The sequence below is a fragment of the Ursus americanus genome, chromosome 11 (genome assembly GCF_024610735.1).
Source record: "Ursus americanus isolate L20-20 chromosome 11, mUrsAme1.1.p, whole genome shotgun sequence".
NCBI classification, from domain to species: Eukaryota; Metazoa; Chordata; class Mammalia; order Carnivora; family Ursidae; genus Ursus; species Ursus americanus.
Genome location: NC_142137.1, coordinates 73473086 through 73491017, shown reverse-complemented (window position 1 = coordinate 73491017; position 17932 = coordinate 73473086). Strand labels below are relative to the sequence as shown.

At 55.0% G+C, this 17932-nt stretch overlaps 1 protein-coding gene across 6 annotated transcripts in view; it reads left to right on the top strand.

Annotated features, from left to right (window-relative positions):
• Positions 1-6763, top strand: part of RPS6KA2 (ribosomal protein S6 kinase A2) — a 332597-nt gene extending 325834 nt beyond the window's left edge. For 5 of the 6 annotated variants that reach the window (XM_087865644.1, XM_087865645.1, XM_087865648.1 and 2 more), the window contains 2 exons: positions 1950-2087; positions 3306-6763. In XM_087865644.1, coding sequence (XP_087721770.1) covers positions 1950-2087; positions 3306-3431 — 264 coding nt within the window. In that variant the 3' untranslated portion in view covers positions 3432-6763. The remainder of the gene's footprint in view (positions 1-1949; positions 2088-3305) is intronic. The other variant, XM_087865646.1, reaches the window with a different exon arrangement.
• The last annotated feature ends 11169 nt before the right edge of the window (positions 6764-17932 follow it).

The following is a 17932-nucleotide window of genomic DNA, read 5'->3' as shown; positions in this document are numbered from 1 at the left end:
AGTTCACGGTGGAGGTCATGGTGGAGAATATGGTGGAGGAGGTGGCAGAGATGATGATGGAAGAGATGGTGGGGAAGATGGTGGAAGAGATATGGAAGAGATGGTAGGAAAAAATGATGGAGGAGATAACAGGGCATGGTGAAGGAGGTGGTAGAGGGGATGGCGGAGGTCATGGCAGAGACGATGGCAGAGGAGAAGGCAGCTGGCATTTAGCGAGCACTTCCCGTGTGCCAGACCTTGACGCTCCCAGGGCTCCCATCCATCCACTCTGTCTCAAAGGAGTATAGGAATTATCTAGTTCTGGTCCCCAAAGTAGACCAGGACTTGGATGCTGATGGTTTTTTATGAGGTGACCTTGGAAGCGGAGTGGGGGGCAGGGAGAAGGTGTCAGGAAAGCAATCAAGTCAAGTACCAGGATTGCTGCTGTAGGCAGAGGGCTTCACTGCCTCCTGGGACCTTGACGACTTCTTCCTGCCCCTTCACCGCCGTATCTTCTGCCTCATCCGCCCCGTGCCTTTTCCCCTCTCTGTGTTCACCAAACACACAACAAAACCTCCAGTTCTCCAAAATCAGACAGTCTACGGATTTGTGTGTTGTTACTGCGCACCTTGCATGTTCTGCGTAGAAACATTGCTTTACTATGAGATCTTGAGCGAACAATACAGGTCTCTCTGCTTTCAGTCTTACACGCGGAAATGGGAACAATACTGCTTCTAGGAGATATTTGTTTCGAGAAGTTACTAAGATCAGTGTCACCAAATATTAAAAGGCATTGGTATTCTCTATTTGAAAAAGGATTTTGGATTAGTCTAGAGTATTTCTCTGTTGTGGTTTATGATCAGAAATTCTGTTGAGCACATCATCATATTATGTTCATACGCTAACTCCCTTATTTCCCTGTGAGATGCCACGGGAATGCCACACGAAGGTGAGCAGCCTAGCAGGAAAACACGCATTCTCATCATGGCTCTTCCTTGGACAATTGTTTGATCACTACAAATGTCAGCGTCTTCATCTGCAAAACAGGGGCAGTAACATCGGCCCTCTTTCCACCGAGGACAATCCTGATGACTCTCTCAAGAACAAGCCCGTCACGCGTGTGCAGACAGCATCACGAATGCCATGCAGACGCAGATCACAGTTGTAATTGTGTGTGTGTGCACATGTGTGCACACACAGTGCATGAAGGGCCATGTGTGAATGTGAAGTGGAGCTTTGTCTTTAAGCCACAGTCGTAGGAATCTTTATTGTGATTATCTTACAGGCAAATAAGAAAATCACCCCATGGGACATTAGCCGGTTGGACCACGGAATGGCTCCAGACAGACAGTTTTGTGGCTGGTCATGATTTGTAGCCAATGTTTGTGGACAGTGCTAATACAAATGTCACTACATGCATTGTCATAACTGCCTTACGTCTGTGGGTCGGTCGTTATCTAGTTTCTCCCTTTGGAAGGATATCATTTTTACTAAAATAGCAGTTCAGTAAATTACACGCACCATTCAACATTTCTACATTTGATTTCTCCTTGCATGTAAAATCTTTAATACGACACAAACCTGAGGTGAGGGGCGTCTGGGGGGCTCAGATGGTTAAGCATCTGCCTTCAGCTCAGGTCATGATCTCAGGGTCCTGGGATGGAGCCCCATGTCGGGCGCCCAGCTCAGCCGGGAGTCTGCTTCTGCCTCTGCCTCTGTTTGTACTCTCTCTGTCTCTCTCAAATGAATAAAAAAAATCTTAAAAAAAAAAAAAAGATCGCAAACCTGAGGTGAGCCACTAAGGTGATGATAATTAAAATGCAAAATCATTCATGTACTTTAAAGCCGAAAGTAAACATTGACCCCCAAATGCAGAGAATCAGTGAGAACAATGGTGAGGTTTTCGTGAGAGGGAATGAAGGGGTTTCGCTCAGGAGGCTCTCTGAGCCGCTTCTGCTGTCTCCCCGTAGGACGTCGTGTCCAAGATGCTCCATGTGGACCCTCATCAGCGCCTGACGGCAGTTCAAGTCCTGAAACACCCATGGATCGTGAACAGAGAGTACCTGTCCCAAAACCAGCTCAGCAGACAAGACGTCCACCTGGTGAAGGTGAGGACAGGGAGTCATGAGAGCAAGATGCGGGGCGGGGGGGGGGGTCTGGGAAAGTCTCCCTGATCCCCCCCCCCCCGCTAACCTAAGGAACCGCGGGGTGGGAACCAGATAGCGAAGCAGTGAGAGGCACGGGCAGGTGTCCCTACCTTACTTGCTTTTCCACGTCCTCACCTACAGGCAGTCACACAGAGAGCCGAATAAGCTGCGGCTTCTGTTAACAGTTGCGAGCAGCTTCACTGCGTGTGCAGGACACGCATGCGTGTGCGACAGAGACAGACACGGAAGGAGGAGGGAGACAGAGAGAGTAGGACAGACAGACAGACAGACGGGGTGGAGAGAGGGGGAGAGAGGTGGAGGGAGTCTCGCCACACACCGCGACCGTCTCACTCCATTTTCCGGAGACACCTTCCAGGGCACGCGCCACGTGGAATCTGGCTGCGCAGCTTAGACTAGGGCACCCTGACCCCCGGAGCCCCTGGCAGAGGCACAGGCTCGGCGGGAACAGAGGTCAGGACGCAGCGGCCATCAGTGAGGTGGTCTCACTCCCAGGGAGCCAACGGTTTTAAGCTAGAACAGCTGCTCATTACATGAGCGGATCTTGGCAGGCCCTCGCCATCCGACCCCAGCCTTGCAGTGTCTGACCTTGTGGCACACTGTGGTCAGGGGCACCGAGGCCAGGCGTCATCAGACCTAACTCTAGCGAGGCAGTGGCTCCTGGCCACCTCGGTCGTGCTACACCGGCACCTGTGATGCAGTCCAGACAGACTGATGGACAGCCCGAGGACTGGGGGGTCTATGCCGCGGGAACAAGCAGGTTCTGCCTCGCATGCTTGGCGGAGGCTGCTTGCAGCTTCGCGGGCAGGACTGAGGCCACAGCACTCCCGGGGCTCGGGGTCAGTCATGGAGGGTGGAACCTATCTTCTAAACTCCAGCTACTGTGGTAACGTACCGTAGGGCAGGGGACGTGTGACCTCATCCTGGGGCTCCATGCAAGTCTGAAACACCCGAGTCACACACACAATTCAAGGTGGGTGTGGGATGGAAATAGAACCAAAGTGCCATTATTTAGGAGGGCCCGGTGTGTGCTGGACACCGTGAGCTCAGGGCATCCTAGCCCTGGGGTCCTGCAGGCTGGTCGGAGAGGCCCCGAGGCTGCAGGCCCCCACTCAGGAGTGGGTGGGCGCCACGTCACCCGCCCTTCCCTTCCCTTCGCAGGGTGCCATGGCCGCCACCTACTTCGCTCTGAACAGAACGCCCCAGGCCCCGCGGCTGGAGCCGGTGCTGTCGTCCAGCCTGGCTCAGCGCAGGGGCATGAAGAGACTCACGTCCACAAGGCTATAGTGCGAGCAGGCCCTGCGGAGTGTCCTGGGCTCTCGGGCGCCAGCTGGGGCTCCCGTCCTGGGCGCTGCTGGGGTGACCACGCCCGACTTGAAGGCCCAGGTGCCTCTGCTCATTCCACGTTTTCTTGTTCAGCCTGGATTGGATCCAGATCGGTGACCTCCCAACGCCTCGCTGTGCCGACCTTGCCGCCTCCTTACCCCGAGCAAAGCCAGACAGACTCATTTCACCGCACACCACCATGCCCAGTGCCTGTAGGGTTCCTTCAGACTCTGTAGGTCTTTTACGATCATGGCTTATATTTATATAGAGAGATATTTTTTCCAATGATAAAGCCAGTAACTGGGTCAGGTTTCCGACACACGCGTCCTAGTGACTCGGGTGGGCGGACGCGCTGACCAGCTTAGGGCACAGCCACCCTGGGAGGGGCTGGCCTCTGCGGTCTGGTGTTGCCAGAAGGACGGGGTCGGCACATGGCACCCGGGAGTAGACGCCAGGTCCCCTCCAAATGATCCAAAGAGCCCTTGTCCCATCGCCCTTCTTTCTGACTGAGGTGCTGGGTGTTCTCTCCGGGTCACAGACCCACATGGGGGAAGAGCCCAGAACCGGCAGCCGAATCTGCCTTGGGAGCCTCTTTTCACAAGAACGGCGCGTCCCTGGGGAGGATCCGGCGACAGCCTGTGCCCCACCCCCGTCCTTGTTCCCCCCACGGCCGGGCTGCAGGGCTGGGGGTCCACGCTCCTGCCCTGGCTCTAACCGTTGCCAGGGCCGCCCAGAGGTTTCAAGAGAGCGCGTTGGGCCTGACGGCTGCCGCAGTCTTCTGTCAGCCTCATGTGCTTTCCCAGAGCAACGGTTTTGCTGTGTTTGCCTTCCCTTCTCCGGTCCGCGGGAGATCCGTGAGCACTGACAACCCTGAGCTCTGTTCCCCGCCTCAAGGCGTGCTCTCGGTCCCACTGCAGCCGGGAGGGGGACGGGAGGCCCTGCGGCCACCCTGGGGCCCGGAGGGGAGCCAAACGATGGGTCACCCAGGGTAGCCGTGCACTTTGTAGAAGCTGTGCTTTTGTGTTGCATTTGCGTGTCTGTTTCTCACCTGACCTCGCAGTGACATTTAACGTTTCCCTCGGGGCACGTGCACACAGGGGGGATGCGGTGCCGAGGGAGGGGGCTGTGCGCTTCTTGTCAAATGAAACCGGGACAGGCTCGGTGCCAGTGCCCGGGCAGGAGGGTAGAGAGCATGTGGCCTTTCGTATCCTCCCGCCAGCCCCACCAGGGGTGCCCCCAGGCCGGCCCAGGACTCCCTGCTGCCCTCCACCGGGTGCGGGGTGCCTGTGGTCCTCCCCCAGATCTCACTAAGAAGATGAATTTCATTGTTCCCTTCATCCCCCGTCTCCACCAACGACACCACCTCAAAAAGACAAAAAAGCAACATGCCACATTCTGAGTGTAACTCCCTAGCTTAGTCCATTGTGTTCAGACCTTAAAATGTAACCTTATTTCAAAAGCTTTCATTATTCTATGGCCTTTCTCCCCCTCAGACAACCACGAGACCTAAAGGTGGGGGCAGGTTCGCGGACCGGTTTCCCACAAACCTTCATTAGGCATCTCCCGTATTTTCTCACTAGAAAATGCTTTTCCCTGAGGCCACAAAGACTTGGTTCACAATAGTTTTGTTTTAGGTCTGAGTTATTTGACCTATTATTAGAAGCTTAGGAAAAACTGGAGAGCCCTTAGGTCATGGGTTTGCCCTCCTAGGAAGCCACCGAGGTCATCACACCTTCCATCGGCCACCCGGGGCCACGGCTCCAGGGCTCCCTGGCCAAGGTGTGCCGCCCAGCGGCTGGTTTGCTCGCGGAGAGTCGGAGCGCAGAGGGATGCAGGCCGGAGGGGGGAGTAGCCCGGGAGCTGCAGCGAGAGGGGCCAGCGGGTGCTCTGGGCGCACCACCGCTCCTGCTCGCCCTCCCTAGGTGCCACCACGCACGCAGCCCCACCTGCCGCACTCCGAGAGCTGCAGAGCGACCAGGGCTCACCTTGCACCAAGTTGTGCCCTCAGCCCAGGGCGGGCGAGCGGCAGGGGGTGGCAGAGACCCCACGGCACCTGCCCTGCTGGACCAACTCTACTTGAATGTCTGTAAAATACCTCTGCTTTCTCACCTTATCCAGAACACAGAGATACTTGAAACCCTTCCAGAAAGTCAGCCTAGAGAAGTTGATACCATATTTTAAACTGAACTCTGAAGTCTTCAGTGAACAGCCAGCGGCTGTGCGTTCTAAGCAGCAGTCAGGCACCAAGAAAGGGGTCATTTCTCGTCTCGCTTCCCCGTGCGGCGCACCCCTGCCGGCCGTGAGCGGTCCCAGGGCTTCGCACAGGCGGCCAGACCGCAGGGAGTCAGATCGCTGCCCCTCAGAACCCGTGGAACCACCTCCTCTCCGGACCACAGCCCCACAGACCATGGAACCCCCCCCAGATCACAGCCCCACAGACTGTGGAACCGGCCCCCCCCCCCCAGATCACAGCCCCACAGACTGTGGAACCAACCCCACTCTGGATCACAGCCCCTCAGACTCCCTAGAGAAAACCGAGCCCTGGCCCTCAGGCCTCCTCCCCCACCGCCGTGCGGTCCCCCCAGGGAGCCCACTGTGGTCTCGCCCCACCTGCAGGCCCCCCTGTTTGACAGGAACACGTGACTCATCCCACCGGGTGAGGGCTCTGCCAGAGGCCACCCCCAAGTCAAATTTGGCAAGAGCGAGACTTCACCTGCATCCTTAGGTCAGATTGTCCGTGATTTCAATCTAACTCTCTGTGTGTTGATGCCTGGAAGATTGTCCCGCGTTGGAAGTGATAATAGTACTTAACGTTAGCCAGTATTGTTCATTAAACGGTGTTATTCCTCAAGCCGCACATTGGGACTTTTGCCTCACACCTGACTGATTCTCTCAAGCACATGACGAACTTGGTTTGCACTCTGTTTTTCTTTCCAAATGGTTTTGTTGCCCTTCACCTCTCCAAGAGGCCGTAAAGTTCTAGAACGGAAAAGGGCGCTGCAGGTCCCTGGGTGGAGAGAAGACTGGAGAAGCACCCAGCGTGGGTTCGCAGAGCTCGGGAAGAAACGTGGGAGACTCGAACTCGCCACCGCTGTCGCTGTGGAGCACGCTTCCAACCCAGACCCCGACTCAGCACGTTGTTTACAAGCCCGCATCTGTGTCTACAGGTCACTCTTCTGTTCACGCTTTGTACTTTATGTTGGAGGCGGGCGGCCACTCTACAGATATTTATTACGCTTTCCAGACTTTCTGAATAGATTTTTTTGAATAAACATGGGTTTTATGAAGTGTAATCTTTTTCTAGGATAACAATAATTTTTGGACTTTCTGTGTGGTTGCCATTATATAATAGTCGGCCGATAAGCGTCTTACTCGTCCCGTCCCCTCGCTCTGTCCTCAGGCTGCTGCCAGCCCCACTGCCCCAAAGTGGCATCTTCGTAGGGAAGGTGGGACCATATGGCCACCCACTCCACACTGAGAGCTGTGTGTGTGGCCACGCCGGTGCCTCTGCATGCATGTGTGGTTGTGAGTGTGTGCACACGTGCGTTGTGTAGTGTGTGTGTGAACATGTGTGAACACGTGCATGCATGTGTGGCTTGTGTGTGCACACATATGTTGTGTAGTGTGTGAACATGTGTGTGCATGCGTGACGTGTGTGAGCGTGTGCACACGTGCGTTGTGTGGTGTATGGGTGAACATGTGTGCGAGCATGTGCTTGCATGTGTGGTATGTGTGCATGTGTGGATATTCCTGTGTGTACATGTATGGTGTGAGCATATTTGTGCATCTGGCGTGTGTGTTGTGTGCCTGTGTGTACACACATGTGCAGGGTGCGTGTGGTTATATGCATATGCATGTGTGGTGTATTGTGTAGGCATGCACATGTGTGTATCTGTGTAGTATGTGTGTGCACACGTGTGTGTGCGTGTGTGTTGTATACTTATGTGTGTGCCTTGTACAAGCATGTGTGTATATGTGTGGTGTCCATACATGCACATGTGTGTGCCCGTGTACGTGTGTGCACTCCGCATGGAGCCTGGCCACGTGATGGCATGGGCGCTGGCAGGAGACGGTGGCTAGTGTGTTGGTCGCGAAGCATGTGGCCCAGGGTGGGGGGCTGGAGGCTGTCCCTGCTGGAGCTCGTTCTGTGCACGGCCACCTGGCGTCCTCGTGCCCATCTCGTCTTTGCACAGAAATCAAACAGGAAGCTATGCTCTTGCTCTTCAGCTCTCCAACTAACTTCTTCCATTTGGTCAATTCCCGACCACAAGCGAGAGACACACACACGTTCATGCTTTTCTGCCACCACTTTCTGGGCTGCTTCCCCAGCAGAGCGAGGGAACTTTCTCTCCTAAACCCTTCAGGCTCACTGTACAGGCAGGGGTGTTGAAAGCACTCAGGGATTCCAGAGCCCACGGGAAACGCGTGAACATTCTGCCCCTGGCTACGGTGGGGAATACCTAGAACACACCAGCAGCCAGCCGCGCCCCATCCCGTGTGACAGACCCCGCGGCACAGACCTGCTGGGGTGAGATGGCCATCCCTTAGGTCACAGCTCTGGAGGTCAGAAGTCCCAGGTGGGTCTTGGGGGCTAAAGTCAAGGTGTCGGCAGGACTGCATTCTTGGGGGCTTTCGGGGACAGTCAGAGCCCTGTCTTTCCCGGGGCCTGGAGGCCCTGCCTTCCTGAGCTCCTGCCGCTTCTGCCATCCTCAGAGCCAGCCGCGGGGGGTTGAGCCCCGTGTTCTCACCTCACCCACCCCCCACCTCCTCTTCCACTAATGAAGACCTTTGTGGTGACACTGGCCCACCTAGACACCCCAGGATACTCTCCCTGTTTCAGGGTCAGCTGATTAGCAGCCTGAACCTCACCTCTATGTCACCTGGTGCACTCGCGAGTTCTGGGGACCAGGACATGACGTCTTCCGAGGGCCACTCGAGTCTACCACACCACACAGAGCGAGCGTAGACCCTCTTACAGTCTTCAGGCTGCGTGTTTGTTTGGGTGCGCAAAGATTCGGACGCCTTGCTAACATGTCAGCCTGGCTCAGTCTTGTGGGTGCGGATGAAGACACGACGCTTGGGGTCAGAGTCCCCAGCAAACAGTGCGGCTCCCCTCGCCCCCGGGTCTCCCGGGGTGACAGAGAATGGCACGCACAACAGGCTGGGTCACAGCTGGGCACCCTGGCTTGAGAAACCCCGGTCACTTATAAGGGCTGGCCGCCCTTTGCCCCAGAGGGGGCACCATCTCGGTCGTCCTGGGCCGCCCCCAGCAAATGTCTTGAAGAGAACTGTCCAGTGACTACTGACACCTGCACAAAAATGCAAGAGCCGTGGGATTCACCTCCCAATCGTAGCGGCTCCATTCTGTATCTGCCGCCCCCAAACACTGACTGAGTGTCATCCAGGAGACACCCCCAGGGGGCCGAAGAGGTAAGTGTGTGTGCTCTGCTGCCCCTGTCTCGTGGGGACATCGTCCCAGCTCACAAGCACAAGTGCATCTGCGGATGTAAATATCCATCTTTTGTAGGACTTCAAATTGTCCTCCAGACACCTTTCATGCAGAATATTGTGCATACATTCTCAAACTTGGCCTGTCTCTTGCTGAAAGCACCGTCACCCAGGCCATTAGGCACGTGTACTTCCCAAGGTGCTGGAACCACGCGCCATGAAGGAGGCACGGGCCTGGCTCCTGGCTCCCAGCACAGCTCCAGGGCCACGCCCATCTTGGCCCCAGCAAACCCTGAGATTTCATCTGGCTTGTGACCTTCTAGGTAAGATGAGTCAATTCCGTTTGCAAAGGCGAGCCCTGGTGTAGCTCACGACTCACAGCCCAGAGTCAGAGGCCCCATGTCAGGTGCGGCTCTGCTCCCGAGACAGCGGACGTGCCCCACCCCCACCCCCACCCCATCCCCATGGGCCCCCCACCCCCCACCCTGTCCCCACAGCTCAGCTTGCTCGGCCTCACTCTGGTCCTCGGCACCCTCCTTCACGTAACTGGAACCTCGTGTTTTTTCAGTTTGCCAGTGTTTCCACGCATAGTGACATAATTCTGTAATTGGTGCATGAAAAAGCAGACTAAATGAGATGATCCCTCATGGCAGAGACCCAGGCATTCAGAAAACACGTCCTGAGCACGGACCACAAGCCCATCACAGTCCCAGGAGCTGGAGCCAGAACGGCAGCCACGCGGAGCCCTGCTCTGGTGAAGGCAATGCCCTGGCAGAGGGAGAGAGAAAACAGACAGGAAGCAGTAAGACGCACGAGACAGACAGCAGTGCTGGAAGGGAAAGCCGAGCAGCGCAAGGGGGTAGCTACTCTACTCAGGAAGGGGGTTCAAAGTACAAACCAGTCCTTAAGATTTACCAGACCTTGAGGTCCCTGAGTGGCTCAGTCGGTCAAGCATCTGCCTTTTGATCTCAGCTCAAGTCTTTTTTTTTTTTTTAAGATTTTATTTATTTATTCGACAGAGATAGAGACAGCCAGCGAGAGAGGGAACACAAGCAGGGGGAGTGGGAGAGGAAGAAGCAGGCTCATAGCAGAGGAGCCTGATGTGGGGCTCGATCCCATAACGCCGGGATCACGCCCTGAGCCGAAGGCAGACGCTTAACCGCTGTGCTACCCAGGCGCCCCCTCAGCTCAAGTCTTGATCGCAGGGTCATGAGATCAAGTAGGCGTGGAACCTCCGTAAAAAAAAAAAAAAGATTTACTGGTTCTCAGCAGCAGGTCTTACCAGCCTTTCAGTGCAGAGCTTATGAACTTCATAGTTTATTTCATTTATTCCCCATTAATGGCTATAATTCAGGACCTAAAATCAAAAGCACTCCTAGACAACATATGTTCAGTTTGGGTATGTGTTTGTCACTTTACTCTAACGAGGAGAAACCTCAAACAAGCATCTGGCACAGAAACCATTTCCCATGTGCTGCTTTCAATCACCCCTGAGCTTCGGCAGGAAAGCCCCACTTTTTTTTTTTTTTAAGATTTTATTTATTTATTCGACAGAGATAGAGACAGCCAGTGAGAGAGGGAACACAAGCAGGGGGAGTGGGAGAGGAAGAAGCAGGCTCATAGCGGAGGAGCCTGATGTGGGGCTCGATCCCATAACGCCAGGATCACGCCCTGAGTCGAAGGCAGACGCTTAACCGCTGTGCCACCCAGGCGCCCCAGGAAAGCCCCACTTTCTAAACGATAGCTGTGGGTTCGGCTCAGAAGCATCGGTGTTGGCTTTGAGTTCCATTAATTGCAGTGTTTTCCCATGAAATCTATCCACAGGTCTTTCCTTCCTGCAGGCATGGGACACCAGTTCACCCCTGAGCCCGGCTCTCCTGCGGTTCTGCTTCGGACCAAAGCTGAGATTGTGAACCCGGAGACCTGGATCGTTTGGAGCTACGCCAACAGCATGGGCTTCGGACTTGGCTTCCATTTCACCGCAGTTTGGCGGACACGGGATGCTGTGTTGGTCTCAGGTGTACAACAGGGTGACTGGACATGTCCATGTGCTCTGCTGTGCTCGCCACATGCGTAGCTGCCCCCTGTCACCCCACACGCTGTCAGCACCATTCCAGACACACTCGTGCTGTGCCCAAACTTGCTTCTTTGTCATTTAAAACTATGACATAGAAACTCCACCCATCAGGTTTTGGTCTTAGTCCTAAATAACAGCTGAAAAGGTAAGTATTCAGATTGAGGAAGAGATTTTTTTTAAAGGAGAAATGAAGATAAGAATTAGGCTCTTTACATAAACTTAAAACTCATTTTTAGAGCCTCGAGTTTTGCTAACATGTGTAGCCTCGCCACAAAATACCCCACTAGTAGACACCCAAAGGAATTCAAAATCATGTAGAACTCCACCCAGGCTTTGATATGCGCAGTAGCGAAAGTTCAGTTTCTAAACCCTGGAGATGATTAATGACAAAATAATGAATTTTGGCCTCACAGCACAGACAAGCAACTGCCCTGATGTTTTAGGCAAAAGGAAGCCGGAAGGCTCCCACACCCCTCAGGCTCCAGTGGTTTTCAGACTTCTGTTTCCTCCAAACCTTCCAGGACCCCCACATACATTGGAGAAGGCAGGGCTGCTGCACACCGTGCCACGTGTCTGCTCAGACTCTCATCCCGACGTTGCCCTGACGGCATTGTTCAGACGTGATGAACGCTTACAATTAGTTGACTCTAAGTTAAGCAGATCCTGGGTCCTGGGCTTCAACCAATCAGATGAAGACCGTGAGAGCAAAGACTAAGATTTCCCAAAGAGGGAATTTTCCTCAAGACGACACGGAAACCCTGCCTGAGTGTCCAACCATCAGACCCACATGTCAGCACCAGCGCTTACTTGAACCTCCAGCCCGCAGCTCAGTGTACGCACATCAGACCTGCTAGTCCTCACGGCAGTGTGAGCCAGTTCCTTCAAATAAATGTCTCCCTCTCCCTTGATAGCTAGCCGGATCGATCGATTGATCAACGGTAGATAGGCAGATAGAAATGGAGGTATAGATGTGTAGCTGGAGATAGAAACCTACCTCCTATTGGCTCCGTTTCTCCGGAGAGCTCTAACTCAGTAAGACTGTGTTCGCCTTGCAGAAAACGAAGAGGAGTTGGCCGTCCTCTGAGCCGGACGCAGTCACACCAAGTCGTGCACGCCATCAGTACACAGCGGGTACTTGAGTCTGTACACAGCGGGTACCAGGCAGCTCCGTCACGGAACGGCGCTGAGACTTGCTTCAGCCACAGCTATGTGTCCAGCCGTCTCCTGCTCCGCTACTTGGAGCCGCGTGCTGTAGGCAGATTTGGGCGCAACGCTGGTCGCGAGGGTTTCTTACCAGCCAACAAAATCCCGCCTGTCATTTTCCTGCCGGCTCAGTGTGTCCATAAAACCTTCTCCAGACCCCATTGTTCCCCCAAAGAGCCTGTGCTACAGCAAGTAAGCTTTGCAGGGACCTTGGCTTTGCTGCTCCCATTTCCCGCTGCCTGGGACACCGCACTTTCTGTTCCCAGCTCAGCACAGTGCCTCACACAAAAAATGATTTGTTAACGAATACATAGATGAGGTATGGAACTGGGGGCCATATGATATTCTAAATAGGGCTTTGGCGTCCTCAGGTGGGTTAGGTGGCCTCATTGACGTGGCAGGTCCATCACCTAAGTTCACTACTGCACCCAGCACAGGGCACGGGCCGTCGGTGTGTTTGCAGTGGTCACCGACCACCACCAGAGGGTGCAGATCAGCTCCCCGAAGACTCAAACTTGGCCTCTCCTCCAGATTCCTGACTCAGTTGCAACACTTCCACACACACCATTTCCAAAGGTTACATGCAGAGATCCTTTGGTCCGAAGCCTCTCTCCCGCCGCTCATAGTCATGGGTCATCACATCCTGCTGGTGCTGGAGTCACACTCCCTTCCGCTGGTCCCCACTCTCACCTCGGCCACCTTGGACACCTCCTATCTGGCCTTCCTGCTTCAACATCGCTTCTCAAACCCCCTGTCCACCCTGCAGCTCAAAATTCTAACAAAAGACAATGATGCCTCTATCACTTTACTGTGTTAAAGGGAAACCTCCATCACGACCGCTCTTCTAGAGCACGTCTGACACCCTGGCCTGGCGCACCTGTCCGCCATGACCTTGGCCACTATGTCCCATCAGTCAGTCTCCAGGCACACCCGGCCTGCCGTTGATGCCATGCTGTCCAGCAGAGTGGCCACTAACCCACATTTGGCTATTTACATTTACACTCAGAATTAAATACAGTTCACAGGCACTGGCTGGCTCAGTTGGTTAAGCATCTGCCTTTGGCTCAGGTCATGGTCTCAGGGTCTGGGATCGAGCCCCGCACAGGGCTCCCTGCTCAGCAGGAAATTTGCTTCTCTCTCTGCCTGCTGCTCCCCCTGCTTGTCCTCTCTCTCCCTCTCTCTCTTGCTGACAAATAAGTAAAATCTTAAAATAAAAAAGAAAGAATTAAATACAGTTCAAACTTCAGTCCCATGGCCACGCTGGCCGCTTTCCAAGTGTCCCACAGCCACACGAGGCTGAGGCTCCCGTGTCGACGGCAGAGACTAGCACATTTCCATGACCACAGAAAGTTCTGCTAGACGCTGCCATTCTCGCGTGTCGGTCAGGAGTCTTCGAGACAAGAGAATCCACTCTTTCCAGCTTAAGCAGAAAGAGAATCATAAAGAATACGAGGCAACATGGAGAGCTGTCAGGAGAGCAGGCCTGGACGCTGCTCGGCGAGCGACAACACTGCCAGAGCTCTGTCCCCACAGCGCGGGCCTCCGCGGGCAGAGACACCCCTGCCCCACCACGGGCCACCCAGCTCAGCCTGCAGCGACCACAGCCCTGGACCAGACTCGGGTCCGCTCCGCGCCTCACAAGGACAACTCCCTCCCACTGGGCTCTGACCTCAGCCCAGGTCACTGGGCGAAGCCGGTGCTGCAGGAAAGCCTGAGCAATACCGGTTCTGGCTTTGGAATATCCGCAGCACAAGAACACCGGTCCACGACGCCGTCCACACTGCAGGCTGTGGCCACCCCACGTCCTCGCCGCCCTCTCCCTGCACCGAAAGCAGCAATGGCCCAGCCGCATGCCCACCTGACAGGCACCTGCTCTTCATGAACGATGGGAATGCACACACTCTCCACAGAGAGCCTGAAGCTGCGTCCGTGTCCACACTGCTCAGGGTAGCCTTTCTCGTCCGGGTAAGTTCAGGCGGATAGCCTAAGACCAAGGGGAACATATGAAGTTCAGCGCCATCCGCGTGCCACGTGCAGTAACGGGGAAACAGGAGGGGGAGGGAAAGGAAATGAGTTATGATAAAACCCAGGAGAAATTGTGGGTAGTTAGTGTGGTGGGTTGAACTGTGTCCTCCTCCTCCAAAAATTCTCATGTGAGAGGACCGCAGGACCTCACAATGTGCCAGTGGTTGAGGGAAGCAGTCAAGTTAAGATGAGGTCATTGGGATGGGTCCTAACCTACATGGCTGATGTCGCTATAAAAAGGGGATTTGGACCCAGAGGTGGACATACATGGAGGGCCGACGGTGTGGACACACTGTGAGAAGATGCTGGCCTTGTGGCCAAGCAGGAGGGCCTCAAGAGACACCACCCCCACCCCCACCTTGATTTGGGACTGCCAGCCTCGCGAACGGTGAGAAAGCAAAGTCTGTTGTTTAAGCCCCCCAGTGTGGTCGTCTGTCACAGCAGCCCAAGCAGACCACAGAGCCACGACAGCCCGCGTGGCCAGGCAGGTACAGAGCGCTGGTGGCGTCCCCAGCTGCCTCCCGCACACCCGATTCCACGCTCCTGTCCCCTAGGCAGCATCTGAGCGGGTTGGGAGCTTCTGTCTTCATTTTCATCTGCATATCTGGGGCATCTCCCAGTGGACGGGCCATGGGGGCACCTCCTTCTGCCCCCAGGGTATCGAGAGCCCAGTCCCCTATTCATCAGCTGAGACCACTAGATGGCGATGCTTCTTGGCCTGTGGGTTTCTTATGGCACCTGACGGGTCAGCTGGAGGGAGCCACATGGGTCCCTTGGGAAACACCCTCTAGCAGAGCCCAAAAGCCCAGAGAAAGGAAAGAAGCGATTTGCTGGTGAGTCACTGGGTAGGAACCGAAGCAGCTCTGCTCGCTCCTACCCTCCCTCAATCTCCAGTCCGCGCAGGAAAGAAAAGCCCCCAGCCGTGGTGGTGCAGCGCCCTGCCGAGTCTAGGACGCACCCTGGTCCCCGGGGGCCGTGACCATTTCTCAGTCGCCCACACCACAGTCCTAACAAGCCTGATACGCAAGACTGCGTGGCAAGACTCGAGAACCCGGGGTGCTTGGTCTCCTTCCTTCCGTCTGGGGCAGCTCGGGCCGCCGAGACAACAGAGCCGAGCAGGGCCTGAAGCCAGGGGCCTTCTTTCCACGTAGTTCAGGAGGCTGGGAGGTCTGAGAGGAGGGTGCCGGCCCTTACGTGTCTGGCGGGGATCTGCTTCCTGGTCACAGAAGGCTCTGGCATCTTGTACGGGGCCCCACCTTCATGACCTGCCCTCAACCTAATCACCCCCAAAGGCCCCCTCCTAATACCATCTCACCGGGCGTAGGGCTTCACAGTGTGAATCTGAGGAGATAAACCCTCGGCCCGCTGCGCCTCCTCGGCTGTGTTTCTGAGTCAGAACCAACCGGTGGGTTTCCGATGTCATTGGTCCCCGGGAAGCAGGACAGGTGTCCTGTCTCACAGCGCTTATCTCTCTAGGAAGGAGCTTACTTCTCGCTCCCACCCAACGGGTCAGGGAAGGGGCTGGGGGCTGAGCCACTGCTCCCCCAACATGCCTGTGCCCGACCACCCACTGCTCACACCCCAGCCCCGCACACCCCCGCTGTTACTCAGACAGACTGACGGACAGATGGAGCCCTGGTCTGCTCTGCGGTGTCCTTCACCGAGAACACCCCTCCCCGGCCTTCGCGGGCTGTGTCTACCGCTTCTGAAAGGCTTTGTCTGATGGTCCCGTGTGAAGAGCACCGCACCCTGCGCGGCTCTGCTCGGCTCGCCCCCTCCCTGGACTCCCCCCTGGCCCTCAGCGTGACCTGCGTTGATTTATTCTCTCTCCTCTCTCTCCCCCCGCCTGCCTCTCCCGCGGGAATGTGAGCATGGCGGAGTCCCTGATCGTGTGTACCCGAACGCAGGGCACACTCATCGACACTCAGCAATGCTCACGGCACAAAAGTGGGGAATAGCGGAGAGACAAGGGTGGGAGCCCACCCAGGAGATCTGAGCTGGGTTTCCCTTAGAAAACACATCCCCTTCCTCCTGCTCCCCAGCCCTGCCAGAAGTCACTGGGAAATAATTTCTACACAAGGTACCAGGGGTGGGTGAAAGCAGAGAAACACATGCCCTTTGGCCCCTGGGAGTCAGGGGTTCAGATTCTCTCTTGGGCCATCATGAGCTGTGTGGGGACCTGTCAGGGGTCCTTCAATCAGGGGGACCTCACAGAAGTCTCGGGGGCCTCCCGCACTTGAGTGCATGGGGCTCAGGAGGTGTCTTCCTCCGTTGGCGGAAACATCCAGAGTAATTTACTGCCACCGTGGACAATGGCCTCTTAAAGTTAATGATTTGGTGATGCTGGAGTTTGCCTGACCAACAGGGAATTCGGTAAAGGGGCACCTTCTCTTTCTAGGTGTAGAACTAGGCCAGGGATAACAGGCAAAGACAACCAAATATTTGCTTTCAGATACGCTGCTTAGGACGGCATTCCAGACCCAAGCAGCTGGGCCCACGGGGAAGTTCCCTTGAGGCCACGCCAACAAGCTTAACTCAGGCAAAGGTCAACCGTCCTGTGGGTGAAAGATTTCTGAACAACCGACCTGATCTCGTTCTGTGTTTAAATGTGTCTGCCTCCACCCTGTGACAGTATTCACGTCACATGGGCCACCATCCACCTGGCCGTCCCAATCTCCAGCACTGAGATCACATGTGGAGAAACAAGGACTGAAGTCTAGATGGAGCCCTGAGAACTCAAGCTCCCCACTCACGGCTTCCCCCTGAGAAGAGGCGCCATTGCGGGAAGCCGGCGGGGCTGGCCAGGGGTTCTTTAGGTGACATAGAGGTGACCATCACCGTGACCAGGAGGTCAGAGGAAGGAATCCATGATGGGTCTCGAGGAGACTCACAACGGACCACGCGTACAGAAGAGCAAGGGAGGAGGAGAAACCGCAGTTTGCGATGCAGAAAATTCATCTTCGTGACAAAGATGTGAAGCCGACATTATGTATTCAGAACGTGCACAAGTTCTCCCACTGCCTGAAATGCACTTTAGAGCAAACAGTCATCCCTAATGAACTGATCTAAAACATACCTGGGCGACTCCCGTATGAAACCAGATCCAAACTGAACAACAGAATTTCAGATGTAGAAAGAAACTGCCCATTCGCGTCCTGGAAAGCCGATCCATGCAGGGGGTGTTTTTGAGTCTGGAGTGACCGCTAAGGGTGGGTAAGCTAACTTCTGCCCCGACGCTCTAGCTGTGTTAGCTGAGACGGGGGATTTATGGGAATTTGAAAACAAGATGCTGATGGTTCTCTTATTGCCTCGTTCCATTATGCGATACATTTTGAAGATATTTGTATTCCGTTTTCTGGAGCAGACACTGATGTGGGAAACAGAGGCAGAAGAAAAATTATTAAATTTCCTTACTACCTACAGCCCACTGACAAGCCCTTGAAACAGGCAGAGTGACTCTTCTAGGAGCTCAGCTGCCTCGATGTTAATACTTTGCTAAGGGCGAAAGGCAATCTCAGCCCCATCCCCAGGACCCTGGAAGTCTATTTTAACATAAAAATTCCTTTGGAAGCTTCCTTTGTCTCCATCCCCCACACACACACCCAAGATACGTGTTGGCAATCATCCCCAAGCATATGACCCGCCAGTTTACGTCTGAAGGGTCTCATGACTGAGGGTTTACTAAACAGTAATAAATGACCTTTTCAAC